The 16,115-nt window shown below is 32.1% G+C and overlaps 2 protein-coding genes and 1 long non-coding RNA gene across 4 annotated transcripts; 1 reads left to right on the top strand and 2 right to left on the bottom strand.

The window, feature by feature from the left end:
• Positions 1-523: 523 nt before the first annotated feature.
• LOC145316515 (radical S-adenosyl methionine domain-containing protein 1, mitochondrial-like) lies at positions 524-15,481 on the bottom strand. The gene is made up of 14 exons (XM_080157089.1): positions 15,342-15,481; positions 14,183-14,778; positions 12,484-12,587; positions 10,469-10,553; positions 9,849-9,913; positions 9,349-9,485; positions 9,107-9,167; positions 8,808-8,876; positions 8,553-8,589; positions 8,064-8,220; positions 7,704-7,789; positions 6,847-7,011; positions 1,054-1,159; positions 524-721 (listed from the first exon to the last, which is right to left on the bottom strand). Exons 2-14 carry the CDS (start codon positions 14,316-14,318, stop codon positions 529-531), a joined length of 1,401 nt encoding a protein of 466 aa, XP_080013215.1. The 5' UTR covers positions 14,319-14,778; positions 15,342-15,481; the 3' UTR covers positions 524-528.
• Positions 1,222-5,007, top strand: LOC145316519 (uncharacterized). Of its 2 annotated transcripts, XR_013878544.1 has the most exons (4): positions 1,222-1,831; positions 3,112-3,191; positions 3,568-3,759; positions 3,877-5,007. It is a non-coding gene; the product is annotated as an uncharacterized LOC145316519 (long non-coding RNA). The 2 variants fall into 2 exon arrangements; XR_013878543.1 differs by having other exon boundaries at positions 1,227-1,831; positions 3,568-5,007.
• On the bottom strand, positions 14,668-16,114 carry LOC145315405 (selenoprotein F). The gene is made up of 4 exons (XM_080155386.1): positions 16,051-16,114; positions 15,492-15,679; positions 15,342-15,440; positions 14,668-14,778 (listed from the first exon to the last, which is right to left on the bottom strand). Exons 1-4 carry the CDS (start codon positions 16,112-16,114, stop codon positions 14,668-14,670), a joined length of 462 nt encoding a protein of 153 aa, XP_080011512.1.
• Position 16,115: the final 1 nt, after the last annotated feature.

A 16,115-nucleotide genomic window follows, 5' to 3' on the forward strand; every position in this document is an offset into this window, starting at 1 on the left:
ACAGATTAATTTCTTTAGAAGATTTTCTTGGGGAGAAACAAGTAAAAAAATACTCAGAAAAAGGTATTAAAACAAAATGTAATTCCAAATTTCTTTTTTTATGCCTAACCGTGCCAACATACCTAAATTTAAATTTTTTATAACGAACCGCAATACACGAGTTGTAGCAAAACTTCCCTAATATGTAGGATATCTGTTCATACAGTAATATTTATGATAATGCATTCTCTAATCTCTAAATATGCCCTTAAATAAATATTTGAGTACTTATTTGGTATTTTCTTGCCTAAGATTCTAATTATACTTGAAAAGATTAGTATTCACCGCATAGTTTTTTGTTTTAGTTTTGCCTTTTTCTATGTTATTCTATGGGTGGTCCCTTTGTTCCATTATCCAATAAAATTGGTCAATGATATATTGTTTGGGACCTTTCTAACTTAATAGCGCTCCTTTGTGTATTTATGCGAGCACGCGCCTTCGCTACAAATGGACAGCATCACCTTTGTTAACATAAACATTAAGGTTATTTCAATCATTTATTAATTTGATACATTTCAAAAAATGAGAATAAACATTAACAATGACATGATCTGCAATACTAAGATGCGAGGGCAAAATTTTAATGTTCTCGTTGTTCCAGATCAACCCACAAAGATCATCTGTTCCAAATGTATCACTAACATCACCATTCACGCCAAATACTTCTGTAGATTGTTGATTTCTATAATGTAAAAGTGTAAATTTTGCAGTATTACTAATTTCAAATGTTTTGTTGAAGTCTAATTGCGTGAAATATAGTGATGGTGATTTCCTCCCTTTGGAGATAAAATATGCAGGGATCTAAAGGGATAAGACAATGGCTGATAAATTGATGTACATCCAAAATGATGATACACAAAATTACCCCTTCTTAATCAAAACGTTATTATATGACTTTGGGGACTAGTTTAAAAAACAGCCCATTGTCCCTTTCTTAGTTACATTAAAAATAAAATTCTTTACATTATTTAAGGCTTCTTATAAAAAAAAGATTTTGTAAAACATTGCACTTTCCTGGAATTAATATTATTCAGGTACTTGATAAATTGATGGTATGCAATTTTATTTTGTGAAGACTTGTTCCAAACAGATGCTTCTATACCCTGACTTGTACGTAAACCTGAAATTATTTAAATAAATAAGCAAACTAAACCAAAACATTCGCAAATCACAAAATAGATTCCTAAAGCGAAAGTATGGATCCATTCAGGGACAAGGGAAGTTCTTTCTGACCAATAATTCTATTAAAATTATGTAACTTTATCACGAAACCTATATGAGTATCTAATATTATGAATGGTTCAACTCTTATAAAAATCGGCTAGTAGTAAACTACTTTAGAGTATAAATTCGCTAAACCTCATCATAAAAGTGTACACTATTAAATTTGAAAACAGCTGAATATTAATCAAAACAAACAATCCATTGAACATAGTGATTTTATAAATTTTCAATTTATGGTCTAATTAAACAATAAAAATATTTTTTTTTTCCATAATTATTTATGAAAACAATGCCCAATAGATCGTGTTACATTTTTGTGTGAATATATATTCATAAAAAATACAACAAAGATTTCGGAACATGGCCTGTTATTCGTTAAATTTTTGAATACACGTTTATATCATAGGAAGATAATTTAATGCATTGCAAACAAATTCATAATATTTCAGCTTTATCAAGTAAAGTGATTTTTAATTATACTATTTGTACCTAATAATTTCAGAAACGTTTGGTAAAATGTAATCAGTTTCAGACATTGCAAGAAACAATGCCCTTACGTACATTGCTGGTAACTATCTTAATTAACATTTATCAACCAGAGGCGTGCTGAAGGGGGTGTTTTATTTCAAATGGATAGGAATAAAATTGACTTATTTTAGTAGCAAAGCCACTATCCAATTCTCGTCGTCAGTCCGTCTGTAAGTGCGTAACACTATGAGGGAAATTAGGTTTACTAAGCTACTATTAAAGCTACACCTATGAATTTTTGTCAACTTTCCCATCATTCTAGCGCATATTTGAGCATATAACATCCATAGCAGCCGGACTGCTTTAAAGCAGCCTTTTAAGTTTTCTAATATTTTGATTTTAATGTATTTTCGTTTTTAATCATATTTTCAAAAGTGGTGTGGGTATCAAAATTAGGTTCCCCGTAGTTCTAAGAATTTTTTATTAACACGGACAATAGCACAAGTTATGGTTAATTTTTACATTTATTTTACTTAACATCAAAAGGTTAACTGTTTGAAGTCAATTTAATTTCAAATCATAAAAAACAGATTGACAAAAAGACATACTACGTCATTTATATACATGAGCTATTCTAAAACAATTCTAAACTATTTAGGAATAGACTCTTTTGTGGCAACGCTCCTTAAGGGGCATATCTTTGTATTTTTACAGTTGCTTTTCTCCTATTTCTAGTCCCTGCGGGGGGCTCTAACCCTGCGTGGCCAATTGCCTAATCCTGCTGGGCAATTACCTAATCCTACTGGGCAATCACCTAACCCAATATAACCTTACCTAACCAAAAATAACCTATCAAAAGCCATTTTTGAAATACGACGAATCACCCCTTAAGGGGCGTTGCCATGAAAGGGACTATACCCAAGTATTTTTATTGAAAATCATACTCTTACAATATTTTTTTCTGAAATGGCAACTTTTACTTTCTTATATTTTTTGGCATATTTGTGGAAAAGTTCATTTTTCTATAGAATATCCGGGAATAGTCCCTTTCTCGTGGAAACGCCCCTTAAGGGGTGTTTCGTCATATTTTTAAAATGGCTTTTAATTGGTTATTTTAGGTTATATTGGGTTAGGTGATTGCCCCGCTGGGTTTGGCAATTGGCCCCGAAGGGTTAGAGCCCCCCCCCCCGCAGGGGCTAGAAATAGGAGAAAAGCTACCCTGAAATAACGAAGAATCGCCCCTTAAGGGGTGTTGCCACAAAAGGGACTATAACCGAATATCCTTGATCTTCAAATAAAATTAAATATTTGATGTTAAATACACTTCGTGGAACTGCCTTTTTAATATTTGAATTTGTTTTATAAAATTACTTTGTTAAGGATGGACTGTGAAAAATAGAAAAGGCAGTTATATCTGAGGTTATTGATAATGTCGAGATGGATCAATATGATTGGGTTAGGTAAGATTATTCTCTTAATATTTTACTTTAATTCCTTCCCTCCACTTGGTTGTAATACTTAAACTTTTTTGATATTTATGTCTACTAATACTCTTTATCTTAACATAGAATTTCTGTGGACAGACTCATTTTTTTTATTGCTAAAATCATTAAAATCTTTACGTTTTATCTACAAGTTAGATAATCATATACATTGTTATTTTGCAAGAAAAATGATAGATTACTAAAGTAAGAAATATATAAAAATGCTGTAAGAATATGTGGGACGGCTACAACGGCTAGTCAAAAAAATATGATTTTAGCAGTTCTGAAAAAATGGCATGCATAAAAGTAACCTTTTGTGTGTAAGAAGAAATAATTTAGATATTTATTTTAGGAGAATTACTAGAGCACAGCCAATGAAGATATACAAGAAATAGTAAGAAGAACATTGGAAATATTTGAAAACTTTCATGGGCCAAATTTAAAGCAGTAAGGGGTAGTAAAAGGGTTAGTGGGAAACATTATGGAGGAAAATTCTGGGTATAATGAAAAAATTTAAAGTAGTAAGACTCAACACATTTGCAAGGTCATTTAGAAATATTTTTTATAATTGTAAGCTCTGATGAAAACCTTTTTTAGATTGACCTCATTGATAAAATAAAATCAATTTCCTTTAAGTTTCTAAATGACCAAACAAATTAAGGTTGAGAAGAATCAATAACAATATAAAATTATCCTAAAAGAGATCTTTGACTTAATTCATACAGATTGGTACAAATATTATTGAAATGAAATGTCTTATTTGTGGCCGAAAAGTTAGCCAGGTGTACTTGAATTTAAGGCTTTGATATATCATTTGTTATAGCTGTAATTAGTTTAGAATATTACAGTTCTAAACAATAGTATGAGTTACTTGCATTTTAGGATTATAACTGAAAAATTGGTTCGGGTGGGTTTCTAAGAAAGGGAGTTTAATCTAGATAGGAATAGTTATTTCTCGCATCGTATTATAAACAGCTTCCCGCGGATATAGAAAGTACAATTATGAGATTAAAACCAGTTTTTTTAGCCCCGAGGTGCCGAAGGCACCGGCTAAAAGAACTGGTTTAAATCTTATGATTGTACATTTTTATATTCGTAGAAAGCTGGATATAATACGATGCTAGACATAGTTTTTTCGTATGGATGAGAACCGGTTCTTATCTACCGGATTCGAATGAATACGAGAATAGTTATTTCTCGAATCGTATTATAAACAGCTTTCCGCGGATATAGAATGTACAATTATAAGATTAAAACCGGCACCCCGGGGCTAAAAAAACTAGTTTTAATCTTATAATTGTACATTTCTATATTCGTAGAAAACTGGATATAATACGATGCTAGACATAGTTTTTTCGTATGGATGAGAACCGGTTCCTATCCACCGGATTCGAATGAATACGAGAATAGTTATTTCTCGCATCGTATTATAAACGGCTTTCCGCGGATATAGAAAGTACAATTAGGAGATTAAAACTAGTTTTTTTAGCCCCGAGGTGCCAAAGGCACCAGCCAAAAAAACTTGTTTTAATCTTATGATTATGCATTTCTATATTCGTAGAAAGCTAGACATAATACGATGCTAGACATTGTTTTTTCGTATGGATGAGAACCGGTTCCTATCCACCGGATTCGATTGAATACGAGAAAACAATTTAGATTATTTTACTACATTGATATTTTTTATAAAGGTCAGCAATTACATTAAATAAAATAATATTTAAGCTTTTAATAAATATAAGTAATCATTTATAATTTATTGTTACCTACCTATGTATTGTTATTATTTTTAATTGTTTGCTTTATTGATATGTAAATATATGATTAATTTTAAATTCCTTTTATATATTATTGTATAACTCAAAATGAAATGTTAGTTTGTTTTGTCTAAGTCTGTATTATATTTTTTAAAAACATATGTTGCCTTACTCTTTACACTACGCCCCTAGCCTCTAGGGGCTATGATTCAAATAGGCAGAGATTGGCTGCAAAAATAAATCATTTCAAGATTTAAAACTGAAATTAGAATGTCCTGAAACAATTACTGGACCTATTTTAAGATTCTCTCAAAGAAGAACGTAATCGATTCAGTAGTTATTGAGATCTTAAGCTTCAGACAACAAACCCATAATACATTGTATAGGACTAGTTGCTAGGGGACTCTATCTCTGAAGGATATGAAAGGGGAGAAAAATAGCTTAAAACCACACAACGACTGTTTTATATAAATGAAATAGCCTAAAACATCCCAGGACCTATAAGAAGCTTCAATCTAAATGAGAACCATATCGGTTCAGCGGTTAGTGAAATCCTTTGCTACAAACAAAAAAAAACCTATTACTTTATATAAAAGGATAGTAAATAGGCTTCTATTTAATCAAACTAGCGGCTACGCCCCTGGAAGCCTATAGGGGCACTGGTAGGAGGGGGAAAAGTCGACCTCATCCCATTTTAAATTTGCGTTTAAAAAGAGTTAAAAAATATTTTTTGGGGGAGGGGGGTAAAGAAAACCTCTCCAAAAATAGTTTAAAACCTTTCCAGGACCTATAGGAAGCTTCACAGTAAAGGAGAACAATATCGGTTTAGCAGTTAGCGAGAACCTTCAGGACAGACAAAAAACTCTTACTACTTTATATAATAGGATGACGATGATATCTTTTCAAAGATAATGTTTTTTGCATGCCCATTTTCCTTTTAGTTTGTCTGTGTTTACATACATTAAGATTTATCCTCAAAAATACAAGATTTAAAATATTTATGTGCAAGCAAAGAATTTGATGCACTTTGTTAAATATGTAGTTTAAAATCTGGCCGCTAGGTGTCTCAAACAAAAAATATAATATGGGTCAAAGATAGAAAAAGTACATAATTTAATAGTCATTAAACATACATTTGTTTTGAAAATTGTTTATGATACAATTTTTAGAAAAAAAAAGTAAGAACAAGAAAAAATTTAGCTAGTCCACTGTATACTTGTGAAATGAAATAAATGGTTCTCTATTTTCAGAAATTTCATTAGACAGGCTTATAGTAAACTTGTGTTCATTAAACCTGACAAAATCAAGTTAGTATTTCATCATAATTTGATGTTCGATGATCATACTGAAGCTAAAAGTTGCTGTAGCTGCAAACTAGAATATTTTAGATTATGGTGAAATAATGCCTTTTACTATTGTTTGCCAGAATAGCCTTCCCTTGTCCCTGGGATCCATTAAAATTTATGTCTTTATTTTAGGGAAGATTTGCATAGGTTCCGGGCAAGGACGTCTAAGCTTTTTTTTGGGGGGGGGGGGGGGTGAGGAATAGTTATTTCTTTCATCGTATTATAAACCGCTTTCCGCGGATATAGAATGTACAATTATAAGATTAAAACTAGTTTTTTTAGCCCCGAGTTGCCGAAGGCACGGGCTAAAAAAACTAGTTTTAATCTTATAATTGTACATTTTTATATTCGTAGAATGCTGGATATAATACGATGATAGACATAGTTTTTCCGTATGGATGAGAACCGGTTCCTATCCACCGGATTCGAATGAATACGAGAAAATGATTTAAAATAATTTTTTTTGGGGGGGGAGCCCCTAGATTATAAAAGCGTAACATCTAGTTATGTTATAATACAATGTAAAACCTGTTGCTAAAAGCTCTCCAAGAACAGTATCAATATCAAGCTTCGTCTCCTTGGCAACACCATGTCCCAGTCTGTCCACCTGTCCTTTCCATACTTCTGGACTAGGATGGTTTATTGTTCCAATTCTGTTGGCTCCGTATCCAATACGAGAATGTGCCCCGGGACCTAAATAGAAATAGTTTATTTATATTTCAAATATGCATTCTTTAACCCGCATTTGTAATCATTTGGTAGTCATTAGTTTAGGTTGGAAACTTTCTCACTTATTGCAACATGCATCGTTTGTATATATACAATATTGCATTTTTGCTTTCTACAATAATAACAACTAATCTATTATTATTATTTTGATTTCTCTTGGCGATTTTCCTCAAATGAAATTTTAAAAAAAGGATTTTTGATGATTAGTTTAGGTAAGGTAAATACTAATACTAAAATATTTATTACATGAGATCAAATTGACAATATATATGTTTACAAATAAAATATTTTTATTAATTATTACTATTGTTGTATATTGTAAATCATGATGATTATGGTCGGGTTCATAAAAGGTAAGATCCATGTGATCCAGATTCCAAGAAGGCATGTAAGTAAAGGTTAAGTAAATGCTTGAACGGCCCCAATGGATATAACCCCACAGGAAAAATAATCGACGTAGGGGGTTTCAGTGGTCAAGAAAATGTTTGAAAGAATGTACCGATTTCTTTGATTATACTATTATACAGCATATTGTACTTAACCCACAAAGAAGCACTTAATACTTATTCTAAATTCCTAGGAATATTGGAGGCAAACTAGATTATATAGAACATATACATGGAAGGGGGTGGTTTAAGAAAAAATTTGATATCTACCTAATCCAATATACTGGCCTCCATTCCAGTAGCCAATATTATGATTGCACTCAAAACCAGGCCGGCTAAAATTACTAATCTCATACCTAGAAACAAACATTTGTAAAATATTAAAGCCTTATTAATGACTCCTTAGTTTCTTTACAATGAAAGAGGAAAAACCACAAGCAAATTTGATCAACAACCTTTTCGGGAGATCTTGTCTTAAAGGCATTAGAAGATATATAATATACATATATAAAATTTTTAATTAAAAATTAAAAAGGGAAATTAAGCAATTTTAGCTTAGGCGACTTCTACAGACGGATGTATGGACGGACAGACATTATTGTAGAGCTTACAACAATAATTAAGATAAACCTGTATAGTCCATTCTTCTCTAAATGTTGAACAGCATCTAAATACATTTCTGTCATGACATTATCTGAAGGTAGTTGAACCTTTCCACTAGACACATCCTTAGCCAGTTGAGTTCCTCTTTCAACGGTCAGCTGATATGTTGATATATGATTTACACCTGTAAATATTTTAAAGAGTTTAGATTGATGCAACGAATATCATAGACATGGTTTTGCTTTTTGCATTTATTGTAAATAGACACCGCTATTATGGAGGGGCATCACCCCACTCAAGCAAAATGTAGGCTGAACCCAACTCAATTATAAAAAAAAAGAATAAGAAAAGTATTAAGATAATATTTTCTTTTTAAAATTTTTATGAATTAAAAAACACGACCGTTTTATTATTTGTCATTACATAGCTACTCATTAATAGTTAACAAAAGATACTAGAATAAAAAACAGATATAAAATATTTTTTATTGGGGAAATGAGTTTATAATTATAATACCTTGTTTAATTGTAAACTCTAAATCTTGTCTCCATTCCTTTAAAACAAAATTATTTTTTTTATAAAAAAATCTTTTGTTCTATTAAAATGAAAAAAGTCTACTGTCTTTACGTTAACATAAAATGCCTAGAAATTATTACCCATCCGCCAGAATTCTTCGTAATCTTTTAATGCGATTTTTCAACAAAAAACACTAATTCTATGATATCTTGCAATTGTATTTTTTAATTAATTTCTTTTTTAAACAGCAAGAACCTGAATTGTCTGACCAGGAGCCCCAAATATGAGATCAGCAGAGACATGGCCTCCAAATACAGACAAACACTAGAAAATATATTTAAGATCAAAAATTCCTTTTAAAATCCATTTTGGTACCAAAAAATTATTTTGATGACATGACAATCTAAATAAACTAGAATAAGGTACAAAAATGATAAGTTTTTCAAATCTCTTTATATACCAAGTCTGGTAAAAAAACGACAAGGTGATTAATCTATACTTTTCCGCAGTGCTAATGAAACAGAGTAGATGGGCTACAATAAGTAAAAAATTACCTTTACTAGGCTTTGCTTCGCTATTAAGGAATTGTGATCTCGGTTGAACAATTTCAAGAATCTTGGTTTTTTTTTAATTAGCTTAATCTAAGTCAATTTAATAGGCTGAAAACAATTCAAGATCGCTCAAAATAGGGTCCCCAATATATGACGTATTAAAGTATACGGAACCCCTCCCCTGTCTTGAAATTTTAATTTGTAAAGAAAATATTCGGATATTTTGTTATGTTATGCTAATCTGCCTGTCATTAAATGATTGTATCCCAAGAGATAACCTCGTGACACCAGCCAATTTAAAAACTGCAACATTGTTATTAACATCTGCTGGATTAGCTTCTAGTGAAACTTCCAGGTTCTCGTAATTTCCACCAGATATTTCCCTATCATCAATATTTTCAAAACTCCCCCTTATCCTAATTATAAAGAAACATCATCTGAGTCTGTCTGCCCGAAAGATCTCGCAAACCGCTGGACCGTTATGATTATTCTTTGTCATAGGTTTCTGGAAAGATTAATAACTATCTTCGGTAAGGGTAACACCACCTTCACCCCTAAGAAAATTAACCACTGCACCCCCCACCCCTCAAGTTTAGACTAGGTAGCTGTCGGCAGAACAAATACCAAAATTCAGCAGAATATTAAGTCGCGCGGTATTATAGAAGTTATCCCTATCCCCCTGTTATCATTTGGCTCAATAGTCCCTGGGCTCAATAAAGATTATCAAATCTTATTTAAAAATATTCCTTATTAAAGATTCAACAATGTCAGGTTTCATAAGACTTGGTGTTCCTCCGCCAAAAAAAATCGTCCTTCATTCCAGTTACAAATGGATTATTATAATCAAGTGAAAAACTTGGGTCAATTTTCAGCTCATAAAGGGGTAGGTGCACGAAATGCATTTAAACTTTAATTTAGTGTACTGCATATTTTTTTCTGTTCAATAGTTTAAACTACATCTATAGGAAATATATTTGAAAGAATTTCAATTTTCTACCAGTTAGTTTTTAAAAATATCAAGAGTTGAAAATCATATTTTTGGATATGTGCAACTTATATGGCTGATATGTTTTCACAAAAACAGCATTGTAATACAAAATTAAATATGTTAGTTTGCCTTCATGTAACTTACGCTTGCAATCAAACTCGTTAAATGCACTTCATGCAACTATCCCTTTGAATATATTTACTTGAAATTTTTAAAATGTATATCGTTGTAGCATTATCATAATTGATAAAAACAAATAAAACCAATAATAGTTATTCATTGGTTTGCCTGTAATCCACCACCTATCCAGGGTACATTTAATTGGCATATCATCATCTTTGAAAGGAAAAAACTATTTTAAGAAGAATCCACACGTTTCCTTATTTTTAAACGAGGATATTTTTTTCTTAATGTTTTCCATTCTTTAAGTAAAGACTTTTCCATATTTTCTTGGTCGACTTTCTGTTTTATTTTTCATAATCCTTTAATAGAATCTTTCCTATCATATAAGATCCAGGGAGTAAGGGAGGGGACAATGGATCGAATATTCAATCTTTAGGAGTCTCAGACTTTGGGGACTGGCTTAAAGGGAATGTGCAAGAATTTAGCAGTCTCTGACTGAGTTTGGGGACTTGCGCAAGAAATGCCGTTACTCGCTATGTTAGTTTTGAATATATATAGTTTTGCAGACAGAGAGTAGTTCAAATATAAATACACGGCCCCCCTCCCATACTATTTCACTCCCTTCATCCCCACCTCCTTTTTAAAAGTAGACGAGAAAGGGAAATGGAGAAGGTAGGTGGGGGAAATAAACAGGATAAAAAGGGGCAGGAAGGTGTGCGGGTCATTTACTTGCCCATCCAGCTACACGCCTGCCTGCCCCTTTTTTCCGTGTTCACATCACTTGCCCCCAAATCTCTTTTCTCTTTCCCTGTCATCTGGAGAGTTCCAGGGAGATATTTCTAGTAATTAATTACAGAATGGTTATTTCAGTCTGTAATACTGGTAATCTTATTTTCAAATGATTGCTTTTTTTCTTGGAACTTTTTTCTTAGTTTATGGTTTTCTAGATTTAATCAACAATCACTTTACAATTTCTACCATATTTTCGGGATTATTCTGGTTTTCATTGCCTTTCTTCAAAAACTCTTAAATTGAATTAATTGCCCATTGTCCCCTCCCTTACTCCCTGTATAAGATCTGTAGCGAATGATCTCGCTTATCGCCGAAGCGATATGGTGTTCATTTAAATTCAGCTTATATGTATGTCTAGAGCAGGCTTTAAACTATTTTTAGGGATGGGTATCTTCACTTTTCCCCCTCCCACCTCAAGTGCCCCTAAAGATTCTGAGGGCATAGCCGCTAGTAATTTAACAGGTATATCTTTATTTGGTCAACTTATATAACTTGTAACATTAAGTACATTAACTCGGCATCGTGAAGTTGATGGATTCGAGTCTGGGCCAACAGTTAATTCCAAACTAGTATAACAACATCCACCACGGCGAAGCGCTTTTATATTACGGTAAATCTAACGAACATTAAGACTTGAGTATAGAAATGTTTCAGTTGTAACATTGTACCTTTTTTTCAGAGGAATTCTAATTTCAAAAATAAAAATGGAGCATGTTTTAAATGAACTTGAGGTCTCTTTGTTAACGATTTCAGAGTTGGCACGCTTTCGAAATTGTACTTTTTAAAAAACATCATGCAAAGTTTTAGATTAATACGACGGTTCTAATATTAAAAATGTACCTACTGCTGGTACTTCATATGCGCGATATTATTAGTAGAGTAGGGGGAATAGTGAATACCTTGACTAAGCTATAAAAATTGGAAAGAATTTAAATGAATATAATAGATTTGAAATCTGCATAAAATTTTAAGGATTTTTTTTATAAAATTCGTTTTTTATATAATTCATTATTTAAAAGCGCAAATCCAATTTAAGTTAATAAATTTTTACCAATAGGATAGGTGGATTGGAAACTACCTGCGCTCTAATTGGTTGAATGATGTACGTCACTTAGGCTTCTCCAATCAGGGCGCAGATAGTTTTCAATCCACCAAGCACAGATGTCAAAATTATTTAACTTAATTTGTATTTGCGCTTATAGATAAAGAATTATTCAAAAAACGAATTTTATAAAAATTCCTTAAAATTTTATGCAGATTTCAAATCTATTATATTCATTAAAATTCTTTCCAATTTTTATAGCTTAACCTTGACCCAGAAAAAGGCTTTTAAACATGGGCCTTGAAATCACAGGGATTGTTGTCTAAAAGTGCCGTAGAATCTGCTATAAAGGTCTAGCTCTATGTTTTCTTATTAACCTTACCCAAAAGCATTTAGTATCATTTATTATAGAACGATTTCCGCAAGGATTTGTGCCTGAATAACATATTTGTTGAAATTACAGTAAGTACACAGCCGTGCACAGTAAGGCCAATGTATATAAACTCCAACTTTAGTTTCGGGGTTGTTTTCTTCAGCTTCTAAGAAAAAGAAATTTAGCTGATTTTTAATTCTGCAATTAAAATTTATTCTATGTGTCAATTCTGTCAAGATAACCCAACTTTTGACTATTAACAAATCAGAAGGTATCTTGAGAGATAAGACATAGTACAATAAATTGACGACATCCGCAATCATGATAGCAAAATTACCCTCCTGTAGATCTAAACTATTGATGAAAACAATTGGACACTGTTTGTACGAAACATTTATTTTTTCCCCTTTAGTCTTATGTACACGGTATTTTGAAGAATAGATGCTAATTTGGCAATCTTTAAACCTCCAGCAGATTAAACAGATAGAAGCAAAATCTATTATTAGAGTAGCTTCGTTCCTGGAAGAACTTTTTTGTACTCGTTTAAATTTATGTAATGTAAGTACTCGTATGTAAATACAGGGAGTAAGGGAGGGGACAATGGATCGAATATTCAATTTTTAGGGGTCTCAGACTTTGGGGACTGGCTTAAAGGGAACATGCAAGAATTTAGCAGTTTCTAACCAATCTTGGGGACCAATTATGAATGACGTCACGCAAAATCATGCATAATCTCGCGGCAAACTTGCGCGTCAACAAAAAGATAAACAATAACAAGCAGACAGAATATTTTGATTTTGAAAATTATTTTGTAAATTGAATCATTACATTTTTTATATCTAATTCTTGTTTAATGTTAATTCATTCCGATTAGTGCGTTGTAGAAAGAAATTATATTAAGATTATTAGTTATTATGAGCAAAGCCTTCCTATAATTAGGTCCCGCACATTTGTACGTCCGTAACGGTTAGCTCTTTTCGTTACTTTAGACATGTTAGATGTTTCTTATTGATTTAATGTAAAGGCAAAAGTTTTTTGTCTTTAGCTTAATATTTCTGTAATTAATGATCCGATTAATTTCAAAATTTTAGGGAAAATTCACGAAGTCCTGAGTTGTTCAAGGTTTGTTTATCATTAAAATCTCAAGATGGTGTTATTTTATTTTTCTGTCCTGGATGCTAGGAGCGCAGCTACCAGTTATCCTAAGATATGTTACTTAAACCTTAAGATCTTTAAAATTAAGATGTACTTATGTTCTCAACTATTTTATTTATGTAGTATGAAATTTTGACGCAAGGTATCTCATTTTTATTTCGTTAAATGAAATAACTTGAGTTAAAAGTTCTGTAATATAATTATTTAAAGGCTTTTTCGTGTCTAACTTTTTAATAAATACAATAAAAAAAATTTGGGTAAAAGATGTTGTAAAAGTAAAATGGTATCTTTCCTTAATTTTCCGAAGTTTAAATAATAACAATTATGGAAATGAATTGTAAACAAGGGTTTTGATCTCTAGAATCAAAAGCTTGTAGTAAAGCATCAGTTTAAGGATGGTGCATTTCGAATTAATAACAATTCAAAAAGTCAAAAATTTCCACTAAAGGTTGCTATATTGCAAATACTTGTTTTATCTGGAAATATCTGGGTTTTTAACCTTAAAGGGTCACAACCATAAAATTGAATTAACTGCCCATTGTCCCCTCCCTTACTCCCTGATGTAAATAAGTATTTGCTGTATTTAGCCCCATATAAAATGTAAACCTGTTTCAATAAAGCTTGAAATTTTTCTGCTTAATGTTTTTCTTCCTTGTGTTGATAGACCATGGCCCAATAATAAAAATGGTCGAAAATGGTTAACTAACTTGCAACGTGCAACTTGCAAAAAAGCACAACACATTTCATCTGTAAAAATTTATTTTTATTTTATTTTGTAAACACTGAAAGAAAATATTTGTTCATCAAACCATATCCAGCAATTTTTAGGATAGGATTATCATTTCATTTTCTTTTCTATTTTATAATACATTTACATCACAGATATTTGGATAAATAAAACCTACACGATAACAAATGCAAATGTTAGATTTTTTAAACATAAAACAAATATAAAATATCGAACATAAAAATAGTTTATAATTATTTGTTTTGAAAAAAAGAGAAAAGTCTTGAAAAGAATTAAATTATGTTAATTTAGAATGGGTTAGACAAAGTTTTCATATGTTGATTCTGAATTATGACAAGATGTACTAGACTTCATTGTTGATGATATTATCGTCCTCCTCTATCTCCTTACGAACCATGACGGTGTCCAAGAACTCTTCCACGGAGTCTGTGTTCCACTTGTCAATAGCAAGGGTCTGAAAATAATAAAAATAGTAATAGATATTGGCAATAGTTAAATGATAAGAAAATAGCGCACCAGTTAAAATGTTCAATGTAAGTTCAATGTACAGATAGACATAAGTAAAACTTTTGATACTTAGCCTAAACAACATACAACAGAAAGCCAATTATTAAATTAACTTAGAGTTCAACAAACCTAAATCCTTAATTTTTTTTCAAGTCGGTTATTTGCGTTAAGGTTTAGTTTATATTCAAATAGTTGCTTCGTCTCTAGCCTTTAGGGGTAGGCGAGTTGAATTGGGGGGGGGGGGGGGGGGGGTTCAGGAAAATTTCCTAAATCCAACTGAAGATATTTATAATTCTTCCCTGAAAAGTACAACCCAACCAGACCAGTATTTTACAAAATCTTTAACTTAAGACAAAAAAATTTTTATAGCCTAAAACCTGATTTTAAAATTTCCCTGAAAAGAACAACAGATTCAGACCAGTAATTTCAGATATATATCTGGCTTGGGACAAAAAACTTTCCTATTTCATATTGAAGGATACGACTCCAAACAAAAATTTTAATTCTAACCTCAGCAACGTCCTCCTCTTCATCAAGAAGCTTGATGACAGGGTCTGCACCACGCACATACTTGATGGTCAGACCAGGGTACCTCGCTGGTCGCTCGCTCTTAATGAACGCCGCGACCTGCGGGTACGCACCCAGTCGTCACCCACACACCTCTAAGATTGCGCGCTCGTACTTGGTGTTTTCAAGCGTGGCGCTGCCCGCGTCTCTGGTGCAACACTTGGCACAGTCACCGGACAAGGCTCCGAGGTCAAACTGTTTCAAATCATCACAGCTTGAACACAATAGTTTTGCCGAGTTAAAGCCAAGCTCTAGACACTTGGCGGCGTCCAACTCAGTACCTAAAAACAAATATTATTAAAAAAAAATTCATAAGTGTGCATATCCTAAAACAAAAATTATTCTTGTGGAGGTAGAAGCCCAAAAACTTTTAGAAAAAATATAAGTCCTAACTGTCCAGCCGTTTTTGAAATCTTAATTTATTTAAGGGCAAATATAGGCTACTACTTAAATGGGAATAGAAGAGATTAATTCTAGAAAATTTTATCTTGAAAAATTGATGAGGAAATGTACAAGAACCGGAACTATGTCTTTATTTTTTGCATGTAAAGCGGAAAACGATACATCCAAAAAATGTTTAAACTAGAGACTTTCGACAAATTCTAAAAATAGAAATGTAACAAGTTATTCTCATAAACCTGTAAAAAGTTACCTAAAACACTGAGTGAAGAGTCCAGAACCCCCACAAGGAGGGTGCACAACAACCTGTACAACATT

The sequence above is a fragment of the Acartia tonsa genome, chromosome 4 (assembly GCF_053477335.1).
Source record: "Acartia tonsa isolate MP-2025a chromosome 4, ASM5347733v1, whole genome shotgun sequence".
Taxonomy (NCBI): Eukaryota; Metazoa; Arthropoda; class Copepoda; order Calanoida; family Acartiidae; genus Acartia; species Acartia tonsa.